At 39.7% G+C, this 18,846-nt stretch overlaps 1 protein-coding gene across 5 annotated transcripts in view; it reads right to left on the reverse strand.

Moving 5' to 3' along the window:
* Window positions 1-18,846, reverse strand: part of NEK1 (NIMA related kinase 1) — a 127,991-nt gene that overhangs the window by 56,071 nt on the left and 53,074 nt on the right. For 3 of the 5 annotated variants that reach the window (XM_045019065.1, XM_045019068.1, XM_045019064.1), the window contains 5 exons: window positions 11,280-11,382; window positions 6,577-6,660; window positions 5,933-6,016; window positions 3,621-3,698; window positions 1,467-1,562 (listed from right to left, as the gene is read on the reverse strand). In XM_045019065.1, the coding sequence (XP_044875000.1) occupies window positions 1,467-1,562; window positions 3,621-3,698; window positions 5,933-6,016; window positions 6,577-6,660; window positions 11,280-11,382 (445 nt within the window). The remainder of the gene's footprint in view (window positions 1-1,466; window positions 1,563-3,620; window positions 3,699-5,932; window positions 6,017-6,576; window positions 6,661-11,279; window positions 11,383-18,846) is intronic. The other 2 variants (XM_045019069.1, XM_045019066.1) reach the window with 1 other exon arrangement.

Consider the following 18,846-nt stretch of genomic DNA (forward strand, 5'->3'; position numbering starts at 1 on the left):
GTTGGCTGTAACTTTGAACCTAAGGCTAGAGGGGGTTCCTCTGGGCTCTAGGAATCTGATTACCCTGTAAAGTTATTTTCCATCCTGATTTTACAGAGATGATTTTTGCCTTCTTCTTAAGAACCTGATTGATTTTTCCTTGTTTTAAGATCCAAGGGGGTTGGATCTGCACTCACCAGGAATTCGTGGGGAGAAAGGAGAGGGAATGGTTAATTTCTCCTTGTTTTAAGACCCAGGAGTTTGGATCTGTGTTCACCAGGAACTTGGTGGAGAAGTCTCTCAAGGCTACTCGTAGGGAGATAGTCTGGGGGGGAAGGTAGACAGAGTTTCCCAAATAACTCTTAAAGGATTTGGATGGTGGCAGTAAAACAAGATCTAAGCTGGTAATTAAACTTAGAGGTTCTCATGCAGTTCCCTACATCTGTACCCTAGAGTTCAGAGTGGGGAAGGGACATCTTTAAAAATAGTTAATGAGAACTATTTTAAAAAGACCCTGTATATGCCCGTGAAATATTAAAAAGACTTGGTGTGCGGGGGGGACGGGGGAAATCACACCACAAGACTGAAAACTTCTACACTTACTGCTGGGGAACAAGAAGACAGTAAATATTATTTGTACTTTTCCTCCTCTTTTTTTTTTTTGCCTGAGTATTTTAAAAGAGTACTGTTCACGGGTGTTAGATTTTATGCAAACCCGCTGTTCGCATTTTCAGGTAATTTCATTATTTAATTTAGTTTTAAATTCACAACAGCAGTGCCACCAAGTGAAAGACTGAAAATAGCACTATAGCCTGTCATATGTTGAAAACAAGTATACATTACATCATTAATTCTTGCCACTGTTGCAGTACCTTGCATCAATAGAAACCAGTTAAAATTCATCATTATAAATCACCAATTGTTCATTCTTTAAAGATTTTATGAATTGAGCACAGCTTGTCACCTGACAAGCTCCTATGTACCATGAAAAGGGACAAATAATTTCACACATCATTTCATGCTGCCTAAAAAGATCAGTAGTTGTACTCTTTCAGTATTTCCTACTTCGAAGCATCAAAGCATTCTTCTCTTATGCTGCTATTTTACCTATCTGATTTTTCACACCAAAGTTTTTATGAATAAAAGAACAGTTATGGGGATTTCAATAACACATGAACAATAGTAAATATTTCAACATGGTCCTGATGATTTTTTTTAAGTTCAGTGTACATTTCAAACTAAAGCCAAGATTTTCATACCTGGTGCCTGAAGTTAAGATAATCAATACGAGAGCCCTGACTTTCAGAGACGCACAGCTCAGTTTTATCAGCCAAAACTACAGTTACAGAGATCTGAAAAGCTTGGCCTTATATTTTAGTCATATGAAGAAAAAGTTAACACTGTATTCTTGGGCTGAGAGACCAAGTCTGGGGAGTGGTCATGCCAAATAAAACCAATACTGTGTAAGAAAGCTCTTTTTTTCTTACATGTTCTTCCCAAGCTTTCTTCTCTCTTTCATATGCCTCCTTTCTCTTTCGCTCTAGTTGCTCTTTCAAAACTGCAGCTCGTGCGTTTGCTTGGGCCTGCAAATAAGAAAAAAGAATAGGCTTCAATCCTATCTCATAAGCAGCTCTCCAACTTCTTCATTCTGCAGACCACTTCAAATTAAACATCCCAGATCAGGGGTGGGCAAATGTTTTGGCCTGAGGGCCACATCAGGGTACCTAAACTGTATGGAGGGCTGGGTGGGGAAGGCTGTGCGTCCCCAAACAGTCTGGCCCCCTCCCACTTTCCATCCCCTGACTGCACCTCTCAGGGCCCCCGACCCATCCAACCCCCCGTGCTCCTTGTCCTCTGACCACCCCCTCCCGGGACCCCCCTGCCCCTAACCACCCCCCCGGACCCTATCCCCTATCCAACCCCCCCCCGCTCCCTGCCTGCACCCCAGAACCCTCTGCCTCTTATCCAAGACCCCTGCTCCCCACCCCCTTACCATGCCGCATCAGGACTGGCAGCCATGCCGCCTGGCCAGAGGCAGCCATGGTGCTGTGCTGCCCAGCAGAAGCTCACAGCCCTGTCGCCCAAAGCACTGGCAGCACGCGAGCTGAGGCCGCGGGGAGCGGGCACAGTAGAGAGGGGACGGGGGCTCAAGGGCTGGGCAGGATGGGCCCGTGGGCCAGATGTGGCCCGCAGGCCATAGTTCGTCCACCTCTGTCCCAGATCCTCAGTTCTTCAATTCTCAACATGTGACACTTTGCATGTCAAATATGAGAACTAATGTCACATTCAGAAAACACCCAATAATACAAAATACTTCCGCATAAAAGTTGGTGAACTACATAAGTAAATTCTAAGTCTTTTCAAGACAATCCATCCTGCCCCAAGTATATTTTTAAAAGGAGATTCTAATGTCAAAATTTCCTTGTACACTTTGTATACAAACAAAATGGAAATAAAAACCTTGAAATAAAGCATTAAGATTAAATTTTCAATACAGAAGTTCAAGGTCATGGTTTCTACAGAAAACCATAACTATGTTAAAATGAACATTAAATGAAACATTTTGCATTTCTGTATATAATACATATACAGAAGAGATCAAAATTAGTTGCTTTAATCATAACAGAACAGTCACATTTGTTTTCACAATGCACATACCCTCCACCCCCCAATCAACTTTAAAGGACACTTACTTAGTATTAGTGTGATATCGATAGTTATTGTTACAAGAGACCATGGAGCAGAATTCAGACTAAAAGCTCTGAACTCTGTAGACCTCCTGTAGAATAGAAAGCTAAAAACTTTGCTAGAGAAATATAATTTTGAAATTAAGCCATGAGGTCGTATTCACAACTACATTTATGGCAGGCTTGAAGACAAAGCATACAAGAGCATCTGGAAAGTCTTTTCTTGCCTGTATTCAATTAACTCAACCCTTCCCTTCTCCCCGCAAAAAACAATAGACAGATTATTCATGGTGCACTCAGTCTTCCTCCTTTTCCACATCACAGCATTTCCGTCATGCCCACACCAAATTGTCTTCAGAACCAAGACTAACAGTGAGAAAAGCTTCACTCAAAATGTAGCTTTTTTTTTTTAATGAATATGTCATAGTGTAAGTGACCAAAAATAAGCGTTAGTACTGAAGTAACATGTCAATTTAATAGTTTTGTTACTGCAATACAACTCAAAGTATTTATAATTCTATCTTTCACAAAAAAAAGTGTACACAAACCTATTGTCTGTGTTGGAAGAATTAAGTTAAATGATTAGTTTAAACTCAAACTAGTCAGACTAACTTACTTTTACATGTCCATCAGATTTCTCCACAACAACCTGAAGCTAAATGAAGAATGGTCCATAGTGCATACTTCTAGAGAATGTATGTTTTGTTACAGAAAAACGCCTCTTCATATATACAGAGGGTGTCATTAAAACACAGATTCACGCATTACGTATTTAATGTTTTATCTTACCTTACAATGAGAAATACCAAATATATGGTAATGTAGTGTAGCTACTGCAAATAACAAATGTACAGTTTTAAAACTGTATTCCTATTCTACCGCCTGATTCAATCCAAATAGAAGAATATTAAGTGGATTTTAAAGACTGTATTCTAAACCTCTTTTTTCTATTACCTTTAGTGCTTCAATTTTTTTGCGTCTCAATTCTGCTTCTTCACTTGCATCTTGTCCATCAGAACTGTCAGCTTCATTCTACAAAGTAAGAGTTCTTAAAAGTGAGCAAGTCATAGTTAGCTCACAGATTTACAGATCTGAAGGCCAGAAGGGAGCACTGCGATCAGCTTGTCTGATTACCTGCATAACGCAAGCCATAAAATTTCACTCAGTAATTCCTGCATCAAGGTCAGTAACCTGTGGTTGAACTGGAACACATCTTTTATGAACAAATCCAGTCTTTAAATTGAAAGTTTGGAATTTTTTAAAACCAAAAGAAAATTATTTTAAAAGTATACCATGTTTGAAATATGTTTAATCCAGTTACACTATAAATGCATACAGAATTTGTTTCTATTAAGATCAATAACCACGTTAACACAATATTAAGGTTGCAAAGCTTAGCGCTCATGGAATCAGAAAGTTAAGCATGAAAGCACAACTTTAACTCTGCCTGTATACATTACAAAGCCACCTCTAATTATGCTATCACATACTATTAGATTATATTTAACATAAAAGTATTTATGGAAAAGGCAGCAGATTGGGCAAAGTCTGAGATACTGTATGCCCTTTGCCTAAGCACAACAAGCACCAGAGTGCCCATCATTAAGTGGCGCACAAGCATTATGGGAGAGGCATATGTTAAACCTCAGAAATTTAGCTTCTGCCATCATAGCTAGAGTCTTGGTAATGGAAGTGGGCTCCAGGCCTACTAACTAGGAGAAAAACTCTACGTGCCACTGGGCTACTAAAAGAATAGCTAACTAACAGAAAACTAAATACTACTAGAGTGGCAGGGAAGTATGAATATGTTGGCAATGGAGTGTGAAATGCTGAGATTGTTTAGGCTTCTGGGACGAGCCGATTACGCTGGGAATTGTGTGTAAAGGGCTGGCCTTGAGCGGCCAGCTAATTGTAAATAGGATGATAAGTCAAACAGGTGTTAGGATGATAATTACCCTATGGGGTTACAGCTGCGGCTGTGTTAATTTTGTTAACCAATTAGCAACTGTCTGATTGCTTGCCATAATGGGATATAAGAGCATGCTGGAAATGAATAAAGAACTTTCTGCTTATGATCACATGGGTTGTCAGACTAGGGGATAGTCCATGCTCCTCTGCGATGCAACATGAATACACCCCAAGAATTCTGTTTCAGTGATACAGAGAATAAGATGGAACTGAGGGACAACTGGAGCCTCCTTTGCACTTTATGCCTTAGGAGGAGAAAGGGGTGTGAGGGCATCCAGGTTGCACCTGTGGCCCCAAAAACACTCCTGGTCAAAAGAATCAGATCTCATATGCGTGAAGCACAAGCACACCAGAAGTAGAAGCCATATGAACAATTACTTGAAGCCATGTTAGCGTAAGAGAAGACAGTATTTTAATGGATACACACAAGGGATCAGAGTTCAGCTTGAGCATTCAGTCTTAACGTTTACATTTTATGACTTGAATGCTTAACTGTACAACCTTAACACTGCATTGGCAGGGTTCTTTCACATAGCATTTCTAGGGAGTTGTAAAAGTTGCAAGTATTTTTAAAGGAAAGAGTCCCCAGTTCTAATAGGCAACAAATGTAAATAGTGCTTTATCAACATAATTGGCAAGCTTCACACTTGTAGCTTTAACATTCACTAGTTAGTAAAAGACTGATTAGCAAAATCAAACATTTTCATACCTGCATAAATATACAGCCTTAAGAGCAGTTTAAAAACTCTTAACATGTACTCTGCCCCTCTTGGCCCTTGGGATTCCCCCAGGTTCCTTGGTTGTAACCCTGTATCATGGCAGTTTTTTGGCCATTTAAACTGATCCAAATCAATTTCCATTTTAAATCTGTTGATGGCATTTCAATGCCTTAGGCTGGATTAAAGAACAAAATACACAAATTAAGGATACAGCAAGAAGGCAAAGCCAGACTAGAATGAAAAATAAGTACTAGTACTCAAAGAGCACATCAGCTGTATTTTTTCAAACTTCGGCAGTTTTTTGTACAATCATCTTTAAAAGACTGTGGTTCCAAGGTTGTTGTTTTTTCTTTCCATTACTTTTTAAGAATAAGAAAGTTTCGCACTCTTACTCCACAAGGGCTATATGGATCTGCTCATACTTAATGAAAAAAGATTCACTTTTAGATAAAAGCCTCAACATGGAAAATGTCAGCCTAAAAGGTGTATTTACACCTGCATAAAAAGATCTCTCAAACAATAGTCTAGAGCCTTTCACTACTAGCTCCTCAAAGCTTTTAAGAGTTATTTTCATCCAACCTTTTCTCCACGAAGTTTAGCTTTAATCTGCTGGCGTTCATTGAAGTTTTGAAGTCGGATCTGTCTTAATCTTGCCAAGTATTCCTATATGAAAAAGGAAGCAAAGTTTCAACTAAAAGGAAACAATGAGTTTTGCATTTTGTATCTAAATTCATATGGTTCCACAAAAATGTCAAATAAAGGAAAAACTACTGCTATTGCTAAATTAACATTTATTCATTTCTAAAAGAAATTCAGCTGATTTCTTCTCTAATGAAATGAACGAAAACCATAACTAGTGTTCCACAATATTAAATTTGGTAGGCTTAAGGTTATTAAGATTGGTAAGATCTGCGAAACTAGGAGTAGTTGTATTTATTACAAAAAGAATGTAGATGGGGTTGGGATTTTGTTTTTGTCTGGGATATTGGTGTTTGTTTATAAGAAAATAAATGATTTTTTTCTTTTTGAAAGAAGACTGATGTAGACAGCTATTACTAAGACTATTGAGCAACAAACTCTAGGACTATATACATTAATTCCCGGGGAATCTATGAAGTTCTTGTATTTGTTATAAATTATAAACCATGCAAGAAAAGAAGGCAGAGGCAAAGTCAAAGTGATGCTATTTTGTGATAAAGGTGGCAAACATGCGGGTAGCATACCTCTTCTTCCTTGTTTCTGGATTTCCTTCCTCTTGCAGAAATGGGCCTGCCTCCATAGATAGCTGCCAGGTTTTGCAGTGTACCCTGTTCACCATTTAATGTATCAAGTTTAAGAATGACTAGGGCCAGAACATTATCTACCTTATCCAACAATAACTGCATTCAATTTCTTATGGGAAACAGATGACTTTCAGCTCTTAAGAACTTTCCTGACAAAAGTCTTATTTACAAGTAACATTTACTAGTAATAATCAAAACCACTGAGTAATCAAAGAGAAAGCCTCAGAGCATTCTAATAAATTAGATTTTATACATATTTAGCTCCCTCTTCTGATCTCCATGTGTCGAGTCTTCTCTAGCTAAATCTTTTATATTATAAATTCTCTGGGGTATGGGCTTTTTACTTGTCTTTTGCACCATCTTCAGCACACAACTGACAATAATAATTCTTCAGCTAAGCCTAGAATATCTAATCATTTTTATTTGAGTTTTAAATGTAAAATATTAACAATAGCTCATGGAAATTTTATTCATATCAAAGGTTAAACTATTTATATATACTAATCTAAGTACTCATCACAGCATTTACTAGATTTAAAAAATAAATAAATAGTTGTATTGTTAACTGGCCATTAGAAACATATTTTGCTTTTCCCTGCACTTCTAAAGTGTTTTCATACCAGAAAAATAAATAAAAATAAGAAAGGTATTTATTGTTAAAAAATACCATCATTTCTAACCCAATTAAAATGTTTGGTTTCATGACATTTGTTAAACAAAAACACAGAGCACATATGAACACAGGTTTTTCCACCAATCCTACCAGTATCGATGTTGGCTACAACAAATATGAAGTCCTATTTTAAATTAGAAAAGTCACAATTGTGAAAGAGAAAGTAAATGTTTTGAACTGTAAATAAGACAAATACAGTAAAATTGCCTGGACTACACAGACAAATCAAGGGAACATATTGCCTAACTGTTCCCAACAAAAGTTAAAAACTCCTTAATTTAATTACCAGTTCTTACGGAACTGCAGCCCCAAACTAGCGACCCTTTATTCACACCACACCAAAATCAGATTACCTGTGTGAGAAAGGGTTTCATGATTGCAAAATTTACTAACACACACACACCAAAAACTAAGGAAGCCAATAATTAAAAGCACACAGGAGTTCACAATATAATAAAGTTCTTCAAGACAACTGCACAAAAACTTTGAAATTTGAAAAAAACCTGAACAGTAATTCTAAATTTGCACAGACAGCCAATTCACTCAAGACTGTCCCATTAGTCAAAACAAAAACTTAAAATAAAACTGAGGTGCATGTAATGAGATGCCCCTGGGTGGGTCATCAGCATAGGGAATCAAATCTGGGACATCTGGTTCTAAAAGCATAAGTCTCTACAGCTTCACCTAAAAAATCCATATTTGTTAACACAAAGTCAGTAACTGACTTGTAAATCTCTATGTGGTCCAGCCACTAGAAAGGAATATAGCACCACGCTGGGTACAAGTTACACGCTCCCACTGGCTGAGAAAACAGAGGTCCACACAGCTCAACTTCTTATAGAGGTAACTACTTGTAACATGATTTCGCAGGTAGGTTTTTGGCAGGTGAGGAAGATCAGATCCGAGACATTTGGATTCAAGTAGTTCAAAGACTATATTAGACTGTAGTGAGCCAATTACTAGAGACGTATCAAAGGGGTAGCCATGTTAGTCTGGATCTGTAAAAGCAGCAGAGTCCTGTGGCACCTTATAGACCAGGGGCCGGCAACCTTTCAGAAGTGGTGTGCCGAATCTTCATTTATTCACTCTAATTTAAGGTTTCATGTGCCAGTAATACATTTTAACATTTTTAGAAGATCTCTTTCTATAAGTCTATAATATACAACAATAGTTTAGTTATATGTAAAGTAAATAAGGTTTTTAAAATGTTTGAGAAGTTTCATTTAAAATTAAATTAAAATGCAGAACCTCAAGGACTTGTGTCCAGGACCCGGGCCGTATGAGTGCCACTGAAAATCAGCTCGCGTTCCGCCTTCGGCACCGATGCCATAGGTTGCCTACCCCTGTTATAGACTAACAGACGTTTTGGAGCATGAGCTTTCGTGGGTGAATACCCACTTCGTTACATCCGACGAAGTGGGTATTCACCCACGAAAGCTCATGCTCCAAAACGTCTGTTAGTCTATAAGGTGCCACAGGACTCTCTGCTGCTTTTACTAGAGAAGGACTGCACAGCACAAGTAGTAAGCCTAAGGGTAGGTCCATACTTACCCGCCGGGTCAACGCGGAGAGTTCGTCTTCTCGGAGTTCGAACTATCGCGTCTAATCTAGACGCGATAGTTCGAACTCCGAACGCGCTCCCGTCGACTCCGGAACTCCACCACCACGAACGGCGGTGGTGGAGTCGATGGGGGAGCCGCGGAGTTCGATCCCACGGCGTCTGGACAGGTAGGAAATTCGAACTAAGGTAGTTCACCTTCAGCTACGCTATTCCCGTAGCTGAAGTCGCGTACCTTAGTTCGACCCGCCCCCCCATAGTGTAGACCAGGCCTAAGTTACATAAGATCTGGAGATCTGCCATGACCAGATAGAATTCTGATTTCAACTTAGGATTGATAAGAGTCTCTCAATGTAGAATAGGAATGTTTCTAACTGTTAACCCTTTCAATCTACAATAGCTGAGCTGAATGGAGAGTTTTCCAAATATTATCACAATGGGGGAAAGGGAGAGGGGAAAAGAAAGGGGATTTAAATTCCCAACTCTTATAAAGCTGAGTAACACATGGTACCTATCGGCTTTACAAAAAGGCTCACTGTCACCGCAAATTGCTTAAGTCTGCTTTTCATGTTTATATTTAAATTAGCTTAAAATTATGTCTGGTGGCTTTGGAGCAATGGCATTTTAGATTAGAAGTTGTCTCTAAGTGAGAAAGAAATTGGAAGTAAAAGCTTTAAGAATTTAGATATCTAGTTAGACACACTCAATAATACTTCATTCAGTTCTTCATAGTTGAGTTCCTCTCAGAATATGAATATTAGAACCCTATATTGCAAGGATTTGCATTTTATAATGCAAGATAGCAATGCAAATTCATTAATAGTCTAGGCCAGAAACACACTACTCACAGTAAGGATGGTTGAGGAGTTTGTCAGTTCAGTTATTGAGTCTCCAGACTTTTAGCTAAAATACAATCTAGGTCTACTACATTTATCTGAGGTCTGGTTTGGTATCTTTGAGAGTCATAGTCCAACTCCTAAAAAGCCAGTGTTCACATCATTAAATCTCACACATTAATTAAGCAATCTTGGTGATTTCTTCTCTATCTTACATTAATTGCAACCAAGGCCAAGGACTGAATGGATATCAAACACTGAACTCATCCCTGAACAGTGAGCCTTTTCCTGAACTAACGTAGACCATTTTTGTCATGAAGGTCACTTGTTGATCCGAGTTATGGTTTTGAAAGGTGTAATCTGTCTTCATGCCACCTTAAGACAAAGACACTGACAGAAGCCTTTTAAGGATGGTTCACTACCTTACCCATCAGCAGAGGGGAGTGTAGCAATCATCAAAATTGAAACAGATAAGATGTATAAGAATTTGCCTGCTGGCAGCAAAATTAGCCCTGAAATGAAGAAGTGGCCAGTAAAACAGTACTCTGAGATTCAGTAATACCTGAGTAAGGGGACTCATTTACAGCATCGCTGTCCCTTTGACCCAACCGCAACAAGACTACAGGTCTGCCAGGGCGGAAGGGGGGCAATTTGCCCCAGGCCCCGCAGGCCCTGACCCGGCGGCGGTCCAGGTCTTCAGCAGCGGGGGGCCCTTCAGTGCTGCCAAAGACGCAGAGCGACTGAAGGGCCCCCACCCCTCCGCCAAAATGCTGCCGAAGACCTGGACCGCCGCTGGGTCAGTACAAGCGCCTCAGCACCCCCACTTTGCCCCAGGCCTCCTGAATCCTCTGGGCGGCCCTGGTAACGGGACCCTTGACTTGGTTGTATTTGCGGTGTGGGCTGGTGTTAGAAAACACAAATCCCTCTGCCTATTAAAAAATGAACATAGTTCAACAGATCAATGGAACAGTCTTAAGTAAATAAAAGTTATTTAGTGAAGCTGCAGTATTGGGAAAAACTTTCCAAAGCAGTATTACATTTATAATTGAAACAACTAGTTGGACAAAAAAAGATAACTTATCTACATGTTGTTCAAAAGTTTTAACCTCCATGAAAGGTTAAAACTACTTGTTGATTTTGACTTTGATGTTGAGAGTTTATGCACAGGTTTGAAGTATATCAAGTAAAAATTATTTTAATGTATTTAATTTAAAAACTTAATGTGGAGATTATTGTAAATCAAGCAAATGTAGCTGAGACAGTGGATAAACTATCGTAAACTGCAAGCTGCTGAACAATGCATAAAGTTAACATCATTATTTTCCAGTTCTTATCTACTTAAATTTATAACTTCTTAAAATTTTATTTTGAACTCCTTCAATATGCAACTGTTACTATAAGATAATCAGCAACAATTAAAAGTACTTTTTTAAACACGTCATCTGACGATTAATCATAAAACCAGATAGTAAAATGTTTGACAATGAAACACTACATCTCACTTTTCAAAAGGATGTATATTCATAACCAACCATTATTAATACAGTAAAATAAATATGAAGACCAAATCCCATACCATATGTCCTTCAGCACGAGCTTTGTTTTGCATAGCTTCCCTCTTTCGTTGCCAGAATTCTTCAACTTGTTTTGCTCTTTCTGCTGCTACCCATCCTCTTTGCCTGAGTAATTGGAACATATGCCAATTAAAAGCTTCTGAATGCCACATTCAAAATGAATGTATTCACATACAATAACAGGAGAACAAAGTCGTCAACATCCTGTGAAGGCACCATCTAATAACACCTTTTACCAGCCAAAACAAAAACACAGACATTTCAAGCACGCTTGGTTTGTCCCCACTTTTGAAAAAGCAATTACAACCCACAGCGTTTTCCATCCACACAGTGTGGGGTCTTACAACTTCGCTAATGTGGTTATTTTTACTAAAGCATGAAGTTATTCCAGAGGTTCTCAAATGGTAGTGTGTGGATCACTAGTAGCCCATAGAATACTTGAAGATGGTCTGCAGACAGCTGGCTGGTCACTTGGCACTGACTGCTCCTTATTTCCAGCTGCTAAACATCATTAAAAGACAGCCAAAGATACAATACTTTAATGTGTAAGCACAATTGCTGTAGTTGCCAAGGGGTGTTATGCAACTGCAAATGGGAGGTGGTGCATGCAAGTCTGACTTGGAAAGGAAATGGTGTATGAGACAATCTCTGTATTAAGATGTGGTCTATCCCATTGTAAAGTTTGATAACTAATGTTCAATTCTTATTAACTGATTTGTGAGATAAAGAAATTCTGCCTCAATTCTATATCACTCAATCATGTTAGCTTATATTAAAATTTTACAGCACAGGTGTTTTCCCAAACAGGAAACTACTTTTCCAAAGACTAAAAATAAGACAACATTGTTGTCATGGCAAAGGCAGTAGCTAGAAATTAAGATATAGAAAATAAAATATTTTTAGAAGAAAAAGTATGAATTTAGACAAAAATGACAAAAAGTATAATGGGTATAGTACCAATCTGGTGATTTATCACACATTAGAAATGTTAAAAAGGTGAAGGAAATAACGTTGTAATGCAAAGATATTTTGGTTTTATTCCTGAGGATTTTACAAGTGAATCAATTATGGTTGCATCATGTTTTCATTTCTCCCTCATTCCTCTGCGCTACTTAAGGCTGTAATATCAAACAGCAAAATGTCAAGTTTAAACACCCCTCTGACACCTCTGTAACCCTGTTTTTTCTGGTGGCAGACAAGCTTCAAATCATGCTATTGGAAACAATAGTGTTCCAACTATCTCCAGAAATATAGTGCAAGTAATTGTTGTTTGATGCTGTGCAAGACAAAGTAATATCATAGCTAGAAAACTGTCCATTAGACTAAATACAAATTCCATAATCAAAGTACATATCTAGTGTACAATAGCACTGTGTACAGCCAAAGTGATCAACAACATACAATACCGGAGAAAAAATAAACATTGTTCTACTACAAAAGCAAGCATCTTGAGCTCCAAAAACCATGTGGTATAGTTCAGTCTTTTTGAAGTTTTAGTGCACATAAAGATCATTACTTACTGTATGCTGTAAGCATGATGAAAACTAACTAAAAATAAATGTTCTTTTTAAGAGGCTCTAGAACTACATGTAGCCAACCAGAAGAAGCTTGTTTATGATCATGTATTGTATACAAATGTCAATATTTGACAGGCAGCAAGGTTCACTCAAATATCACTAGTAATATGAATTTGTAATCATTTAGACCCAGAATGTGCGCTGCAGGAATGCAATATATTATACAAAGACAATAGTTTTAAGATCTAGTGAAAGGCTGTGTTAAACTACATGTAAGGTTTTTCAGTCACTTAGATATGTGCATGAACTAATTTAAAAATAAATACAACTGAACTACTGTTCTTTTAGCAAGTTTCTTGCTTTAACCAACCGTCCTACTCTCATATCCTTGCAGTTCACCTTTAGTTGAAACCATCACACACAAGTGAACTATTACTAAGTTAAATAGTGAAATGCTTATAGGTAATACACTGAATATTTCACACATTTCTGAGAATAATAGCATGGTTTAAGTCCAAAGATGATCCCATTTGTAAATGAAAACACTCTGAAAAGGTGAGATCTAGAAGAGATCATATTCAACCCTATTCTTTCCTCACCCTGGTTGGCCTTAATTTCTTTAAATCTTTTTGGTCCTACCTAGACTTGAAAAAATAGGTAATGTTTGAAACCATATTAGTTAACATGAGATGTTTAACAGACATGTTTTTAAAGCACTAATGCAGACAGGATTTAAACCTTTAAAATATTTTGGCTGGTCATATTAACACTAGTGGTTAAAAATGCTGGTTAAAATATGTTTTAACTCAGGCTATTAAACCAACAGTCCTTTCTTTGTCTGCTGGTCCATGAAGAATCCAGTTTAAACCAAATAGTGGTAGCCCTCTGGAGGTGTTAAAATCAAGTGAATTTGCCTAACCACACCCACCTTTATTTAGTTCCTGGAGGGCTGTAGTCCCTCTCCCCCATGGAAATACATACAGTCCCTCAATAGTACATAAACACTTTGCATTTTAAATACAATGAATTAATAAAATTCTTAAATTCAGCCTTGCTGAATTCAAGTTGAATTCAGTAAGGTTTATTCAAGATATTTGCCACCCTTGTCACAGCATCTCCCCTTGTCAGTCCTTCAGTCACTGGACTGGGGGAAGGACCAGTGCAGCATTTGCAAGAGGGTTCCTTACAGCCCAGTTCACACTGAAGGACTATCATCACTGTTGCCTCCTTGCTTGGATGTGGGACTCAAATGGGGAACTTTAAAACTTAGGACCTCTAGTCCATCACAGAACGGGCCCTGCAAATTGGTGTTCTAGAACTCATGACTATACCCACAGCATGCATAGCCTTCTTTCTGGACATTCAGTGCCGATCAGTATTGGTGATGCCATGTTGTCAGACAGCTGTCTTATTTAAACAGATGAGGAGGGGTCAGGTCCTTGGCCTTATGCCAAGAGGCCATTTAACTCTGGGTTTTTGTCACACAACAGTACCTTGTCAGCTATCTCCCAGGAGTGGACAACATGAGGGCAGATGGCCTGAGCCGGCATTTCTGTGACAACCACGAGTAGTTGTGCCACCCAAGAGTCCTTCAGGACACCTTTAACCTTTGGGGGACTCCCTCCACAAGGACCTCTTTGGGAAAGCAGAACAAGTGTCCCCGCTTCTGTTCATGGGGAGGCCGCATTCCCAGCTTTTTTTGGATGCCTTTCTCCTCCCTTGAATAGAGGGCCTAAATATGTTTCCTCCCATCCCTCTGCTTCCCAGTGTTCTGTGGAAGATCAGGCAAGAGAAAACCAGAGTGGAGGAACATAAATCCACACTGTGTAGAGGTCAAGCATAGGAGTTTATTACGTTCAGCGCAGATGGTGTGTCATTTGCTTATTAGGCTCAGAGACACTGTTAATCAATTGATTAGAATAGAATATATGGATTTTTTTTTTATGGGCGGGGGAAAGTGACGGGTAGGCAGTTCCACAACCCCGGATAGGTCTAGCAGCAAGACAAGATAGCACAGTAGCCAATGGTTAAAAGGTTACATAATGTCTCCGTCCAAGGTCTCAAGTTAACGAGTTAAAATTTAATTAATACTTTGATAAATGTATTAGTATAAAATATATATAAATAAATAAAAATGTTGAATTTTGATTTGGGGTCCATAGGAATGAAGCAACTCCTCTGATTGTCCAACAGATTCACTCCTAGGGGTTAAAGGAAAGAAACAGTGAAAGTATATGGCAATAAAGATTGTCTCCTTTGTGACTTAAGGCAGGCATTGGTCCCTGGGAAAGGGAGGTGGGAGGAGGCCATATTTTATACTGACATGTCCTAATCTTTCATAAACTCAAGGTTGGATATGTGGGAAGAACATTTCACTACAAAAGAAACTAACGCAACAGAAACAGAGTTTCTTTGTTCAATTTGCAACTCTGAATAAGACACAGTTATTCAGTACTCGGCTCCAACACCTGGCAATTTGCTGGCTAGGCTTATTTTAGCAAAAGCAAGGTTATCTGATTACCACAGCTTTCTCTTCGCTGATCACTATTTGCTAGGCCTCTGGTCTCTTGACCAAACTCTGGACTTTGGGTCTGGAAAAAAGCTGGCACAATCCATATACCAGGTTATATAAAATGCACATGGATTTTAACCCTTCACAGAGTAATCCTCATAGCATTGTGGCTGACGCAAATATGGTTCAGGGACTTCCACAACCTCTCCCTGGTACCATCAGTCCCCCTAGACTCAATCCTCAATTTTGTAGTCCACAACTGGGGCTTGACCCTTTGCACCCAAACATGAGTGCTCTCCACTTGGTAGCATGGATGCTGGCTGGTTGACACTAGTGGAGTTGGTCTGCTCACAGGATATTTAGAAAATCCTTATTAATGGCAGGAAAACTTCCACTAGGTCCGCGTACTTCTCTAGATTTACAAATTGAGCTTTACAGCATCAGTCTTCCCCTATGCATTCCGGAATACTATAGATTCTGGGCTGCCTCCTGCACTTGAACAAACTCTGGTCACTTCCTAAGCTCACTCCAGGTTCACTTGGTGACCGTTTCTGCAATTTACTCACCTATGACCAGTTTTCTCTCATCCTCTGGCGAACAGCTTACTGAAGAGCATCTTGAGGCTATTCTTACTTTTCAGAAGTCCGGCCCCAACTTGGGATCTTAACTTTTTCCTTCTGAAGCTGGTGGTCCCCCCGTCCCCGCCCTTCTAGCCTGTGGTTACATGCCCTTTACCCTACCTTTCTATGAAATTGGCCTTCCTCTGGGCAGTCAAGTCTGCTAGAAGTTGGAGAATGCAAACCCAGATAGCAGGCCATCTTATACTATCATTCATACTGACAATCTGGGATGTGGTCTCAGAGACTTCTTCCTGAAGTTGGTGTCTGAATTCCACACTAATGAAATCATCCACTTACTTGTATTCTTTACCAAGTGTCATGCTGGTAGAGCAGAGCAAAGATTGTGTACTCTTGATGTATGTAGAGCCATTTTATTCTACCAGGACAAAACAAAATCCTTCTGGAAGTCACCCAGGCTCTTTCTTGCTTACACAGGGTCAAAGGGCAAGCTGTTTCTACGTGGAGAATATTTAGTTGGATTGTCCAGTGCATTAGATCATGTTACCAACCAGTGGACATGCAGTCGCCTAACAAGCTGTATGCCCACTCCACTCTATAGTTTCTCTAGGAAACCTTCTGTGAGGCTGACAGGCCAGGTGCCAGCGCATGTCAGTGTCTCAGGACAATTAATTTGTATGTGAACATCAAAGAAGTGTTAAGTGTTAGTATGCATTCAAACTAATTAATTTGTATGCTAATAGAAATGAAAGGAGATGTTGTTGGTATTGTTTTCATCTGCCTATATCATGCAGTTTTTGCTATTACATTATTTCTGCATTTTACATTTAATTGAATAACCCTAGATCAAATGAGTGTTAATGAAGAGAGTATTCAGGTGTTAGAATTGAAGTGAAACATGGGTGCTGGGCAAGGCTGAAGAACACCAGATTGATGTGTGCAGTTGTTCTCGTTTTCATCAGCTGATTCATATCAAGTAGCAGGAGAAGATCAAAAATGAAGCCAAACCCAACAACTGCCTCCACTAGCACTGGTTTGGTTCCAGCAGCTTTCTTGTATGGATATTTTATTATATAGTGCAACACAGCTGAATTTCAAAGCATATGTATCAGAGTGCCACTGCATGGCCAGCAAATAGACAGGACCTCTGATCCAAGCGAGGCACCAATCAGGGAAGGGATAGGTCTTTGGCCCGTTTGGGTGTTTGTTTTGAGCTGAACCTGCGATGAACTTCTAGCTACAGAAAAAAAAAATCTCTGAGTGAAGTTTGAAGGAGTAATCACCAAACAAAGCCCTTGTTGGAGTGCAGGAGAGAATTCTGGTAAGTTTATTAGCATGCATGTAAGTTTTTATTGTTTTTAATATGTTTTCTCTGTAATGATTTTACCTTAAGAAGACAAGTGCTTGCATAGAAAGAACTGTGTGGTAACTTAACTGTTGGCATTACATAGCTTACCATCTCTGAGAGAAGCAAATCAGGCCTGCTTAGGCAGTCTATCATTTGAGGAATAATAGTGTAGGCAGGGAACTGTTCAACCTGGAAATATCCCGGTCAGAAGGGAGGAAGATGCAGGACTCTGCCCAACAGAGGTGATGGCTGGATGACCAAGGGGGAATAGAGTTTCAGTTGCTCTGAACTATGATAACCTTAATTGGATGACATCTTCTTGGCCAGAAAGCCAAGGATAGCCATGCTTCAAGTGGCCAGAAGCAGAGTCCAGTGTATGAAATAACAAATATATATGCTGCCACGAGACCCAGAAGCCTGAGGCAAATCCTCACCCATGTAAGGGGGTGGGGACTGCAGGTGGGAGCAGATATAGTATTTTATATAAAATCTGTCAGGCGGCAGGTTGGCAGTCACAAGACCTGTGCCGAATACAGTCCCAATGAAATCTATTTATCAAATAGGATTTAAATATAGGCTTCATTTTGTTTCCAAGGAGGTCTAGACAAGTGAACAAGTGTAGGATGGACACGATGTGGTTCCAAACTTGAGACTGCATGTGGCCCCTGACGAGCCAGTCAACCAAGTCTGGGAACACCTGAATGTGAACCCTTGTCAAGTGAGCTGCGACCACTGCAAGGCACTCAGTGAAAACACAAGGTGCTCTCAAAAGCCTGAAGGGCAGATCCCAATATTGGTAATATGTTGTTGTTCAACACATACCTCAGGAAACATTTATGCACTTGGGGAATCACGATGTGGAAGTATGCACCCTTGAGGTCAAGAGAAACTACTTGTCCTTTTGGACCAGAGAGGGAATGATGGATCTAAGGGAGACCAACTTGAGCTTGATAAAAGTATTGAACGCTCTGACATCTAGAATCAGACGAAACACCCTGACTTCTTGGGAGTAAAGAAATACCTTGACTAGAAGCCCCTTCCCTTGTATTGAAGGGGAACTTCTATCGCATCCAGAACCAGAAGTGGCTATGCTTCATGTTGAAGCAGAGTCTCATGGGAGGGCTCCCAGAAGAGGGTCAGGAAGGAACTGGATAGCACAGCCTTTCTGGACCACATCCAATACACAACCATCTGAGGAGATGTTGGATCAGGTCTGTTGAAAGCAAGCCAGACAGTTGCCAAAAGGAAGAGAGGGTAAAGAACATAGAGTAACTGGTATGCTGTCCTCAAGCACCAAGGCAAGTATGCTACCTGGTCAGTGCCACTCTGGGAGATGTAACAGAGAGGTTGCCCCCCTGCAGATTTCCTTCTCAAGGTAGACTGCATCCCTGGGCTTTGAGTGTTCTATACTGGAAGAAGGGCTGATGTTGACAGATAGTCTTTTCCCTAGGGATTGGCACCAACAGTCCTGGTACCAGACTAGATCAGTACTGAGTTTTGGCAACAGCCATAGATTGAGAAGGACACAATCAGTTTAACTGATACCACAGAGCCCCAGCACCTGCTTGGAGAAGATTGGAAACTTCACTGTGAGTCAAAAGACAAGAGGGAACC

The sequence above is a fragment of the Mauremys mutica genome, chromosome 5 (genome assembly GCF_020497125.1).
Source record: "Mauremys mutica isolate MM-2020 ecotype Southern chromosome 5, ASM2049712v1, whole genome shotgun sequence".
Taxonomy (NCBI): Eukaryota; Metazoa; Chordata; order Testudines; family Geoemydidae; genus Mauremys; species Mauremys mutica.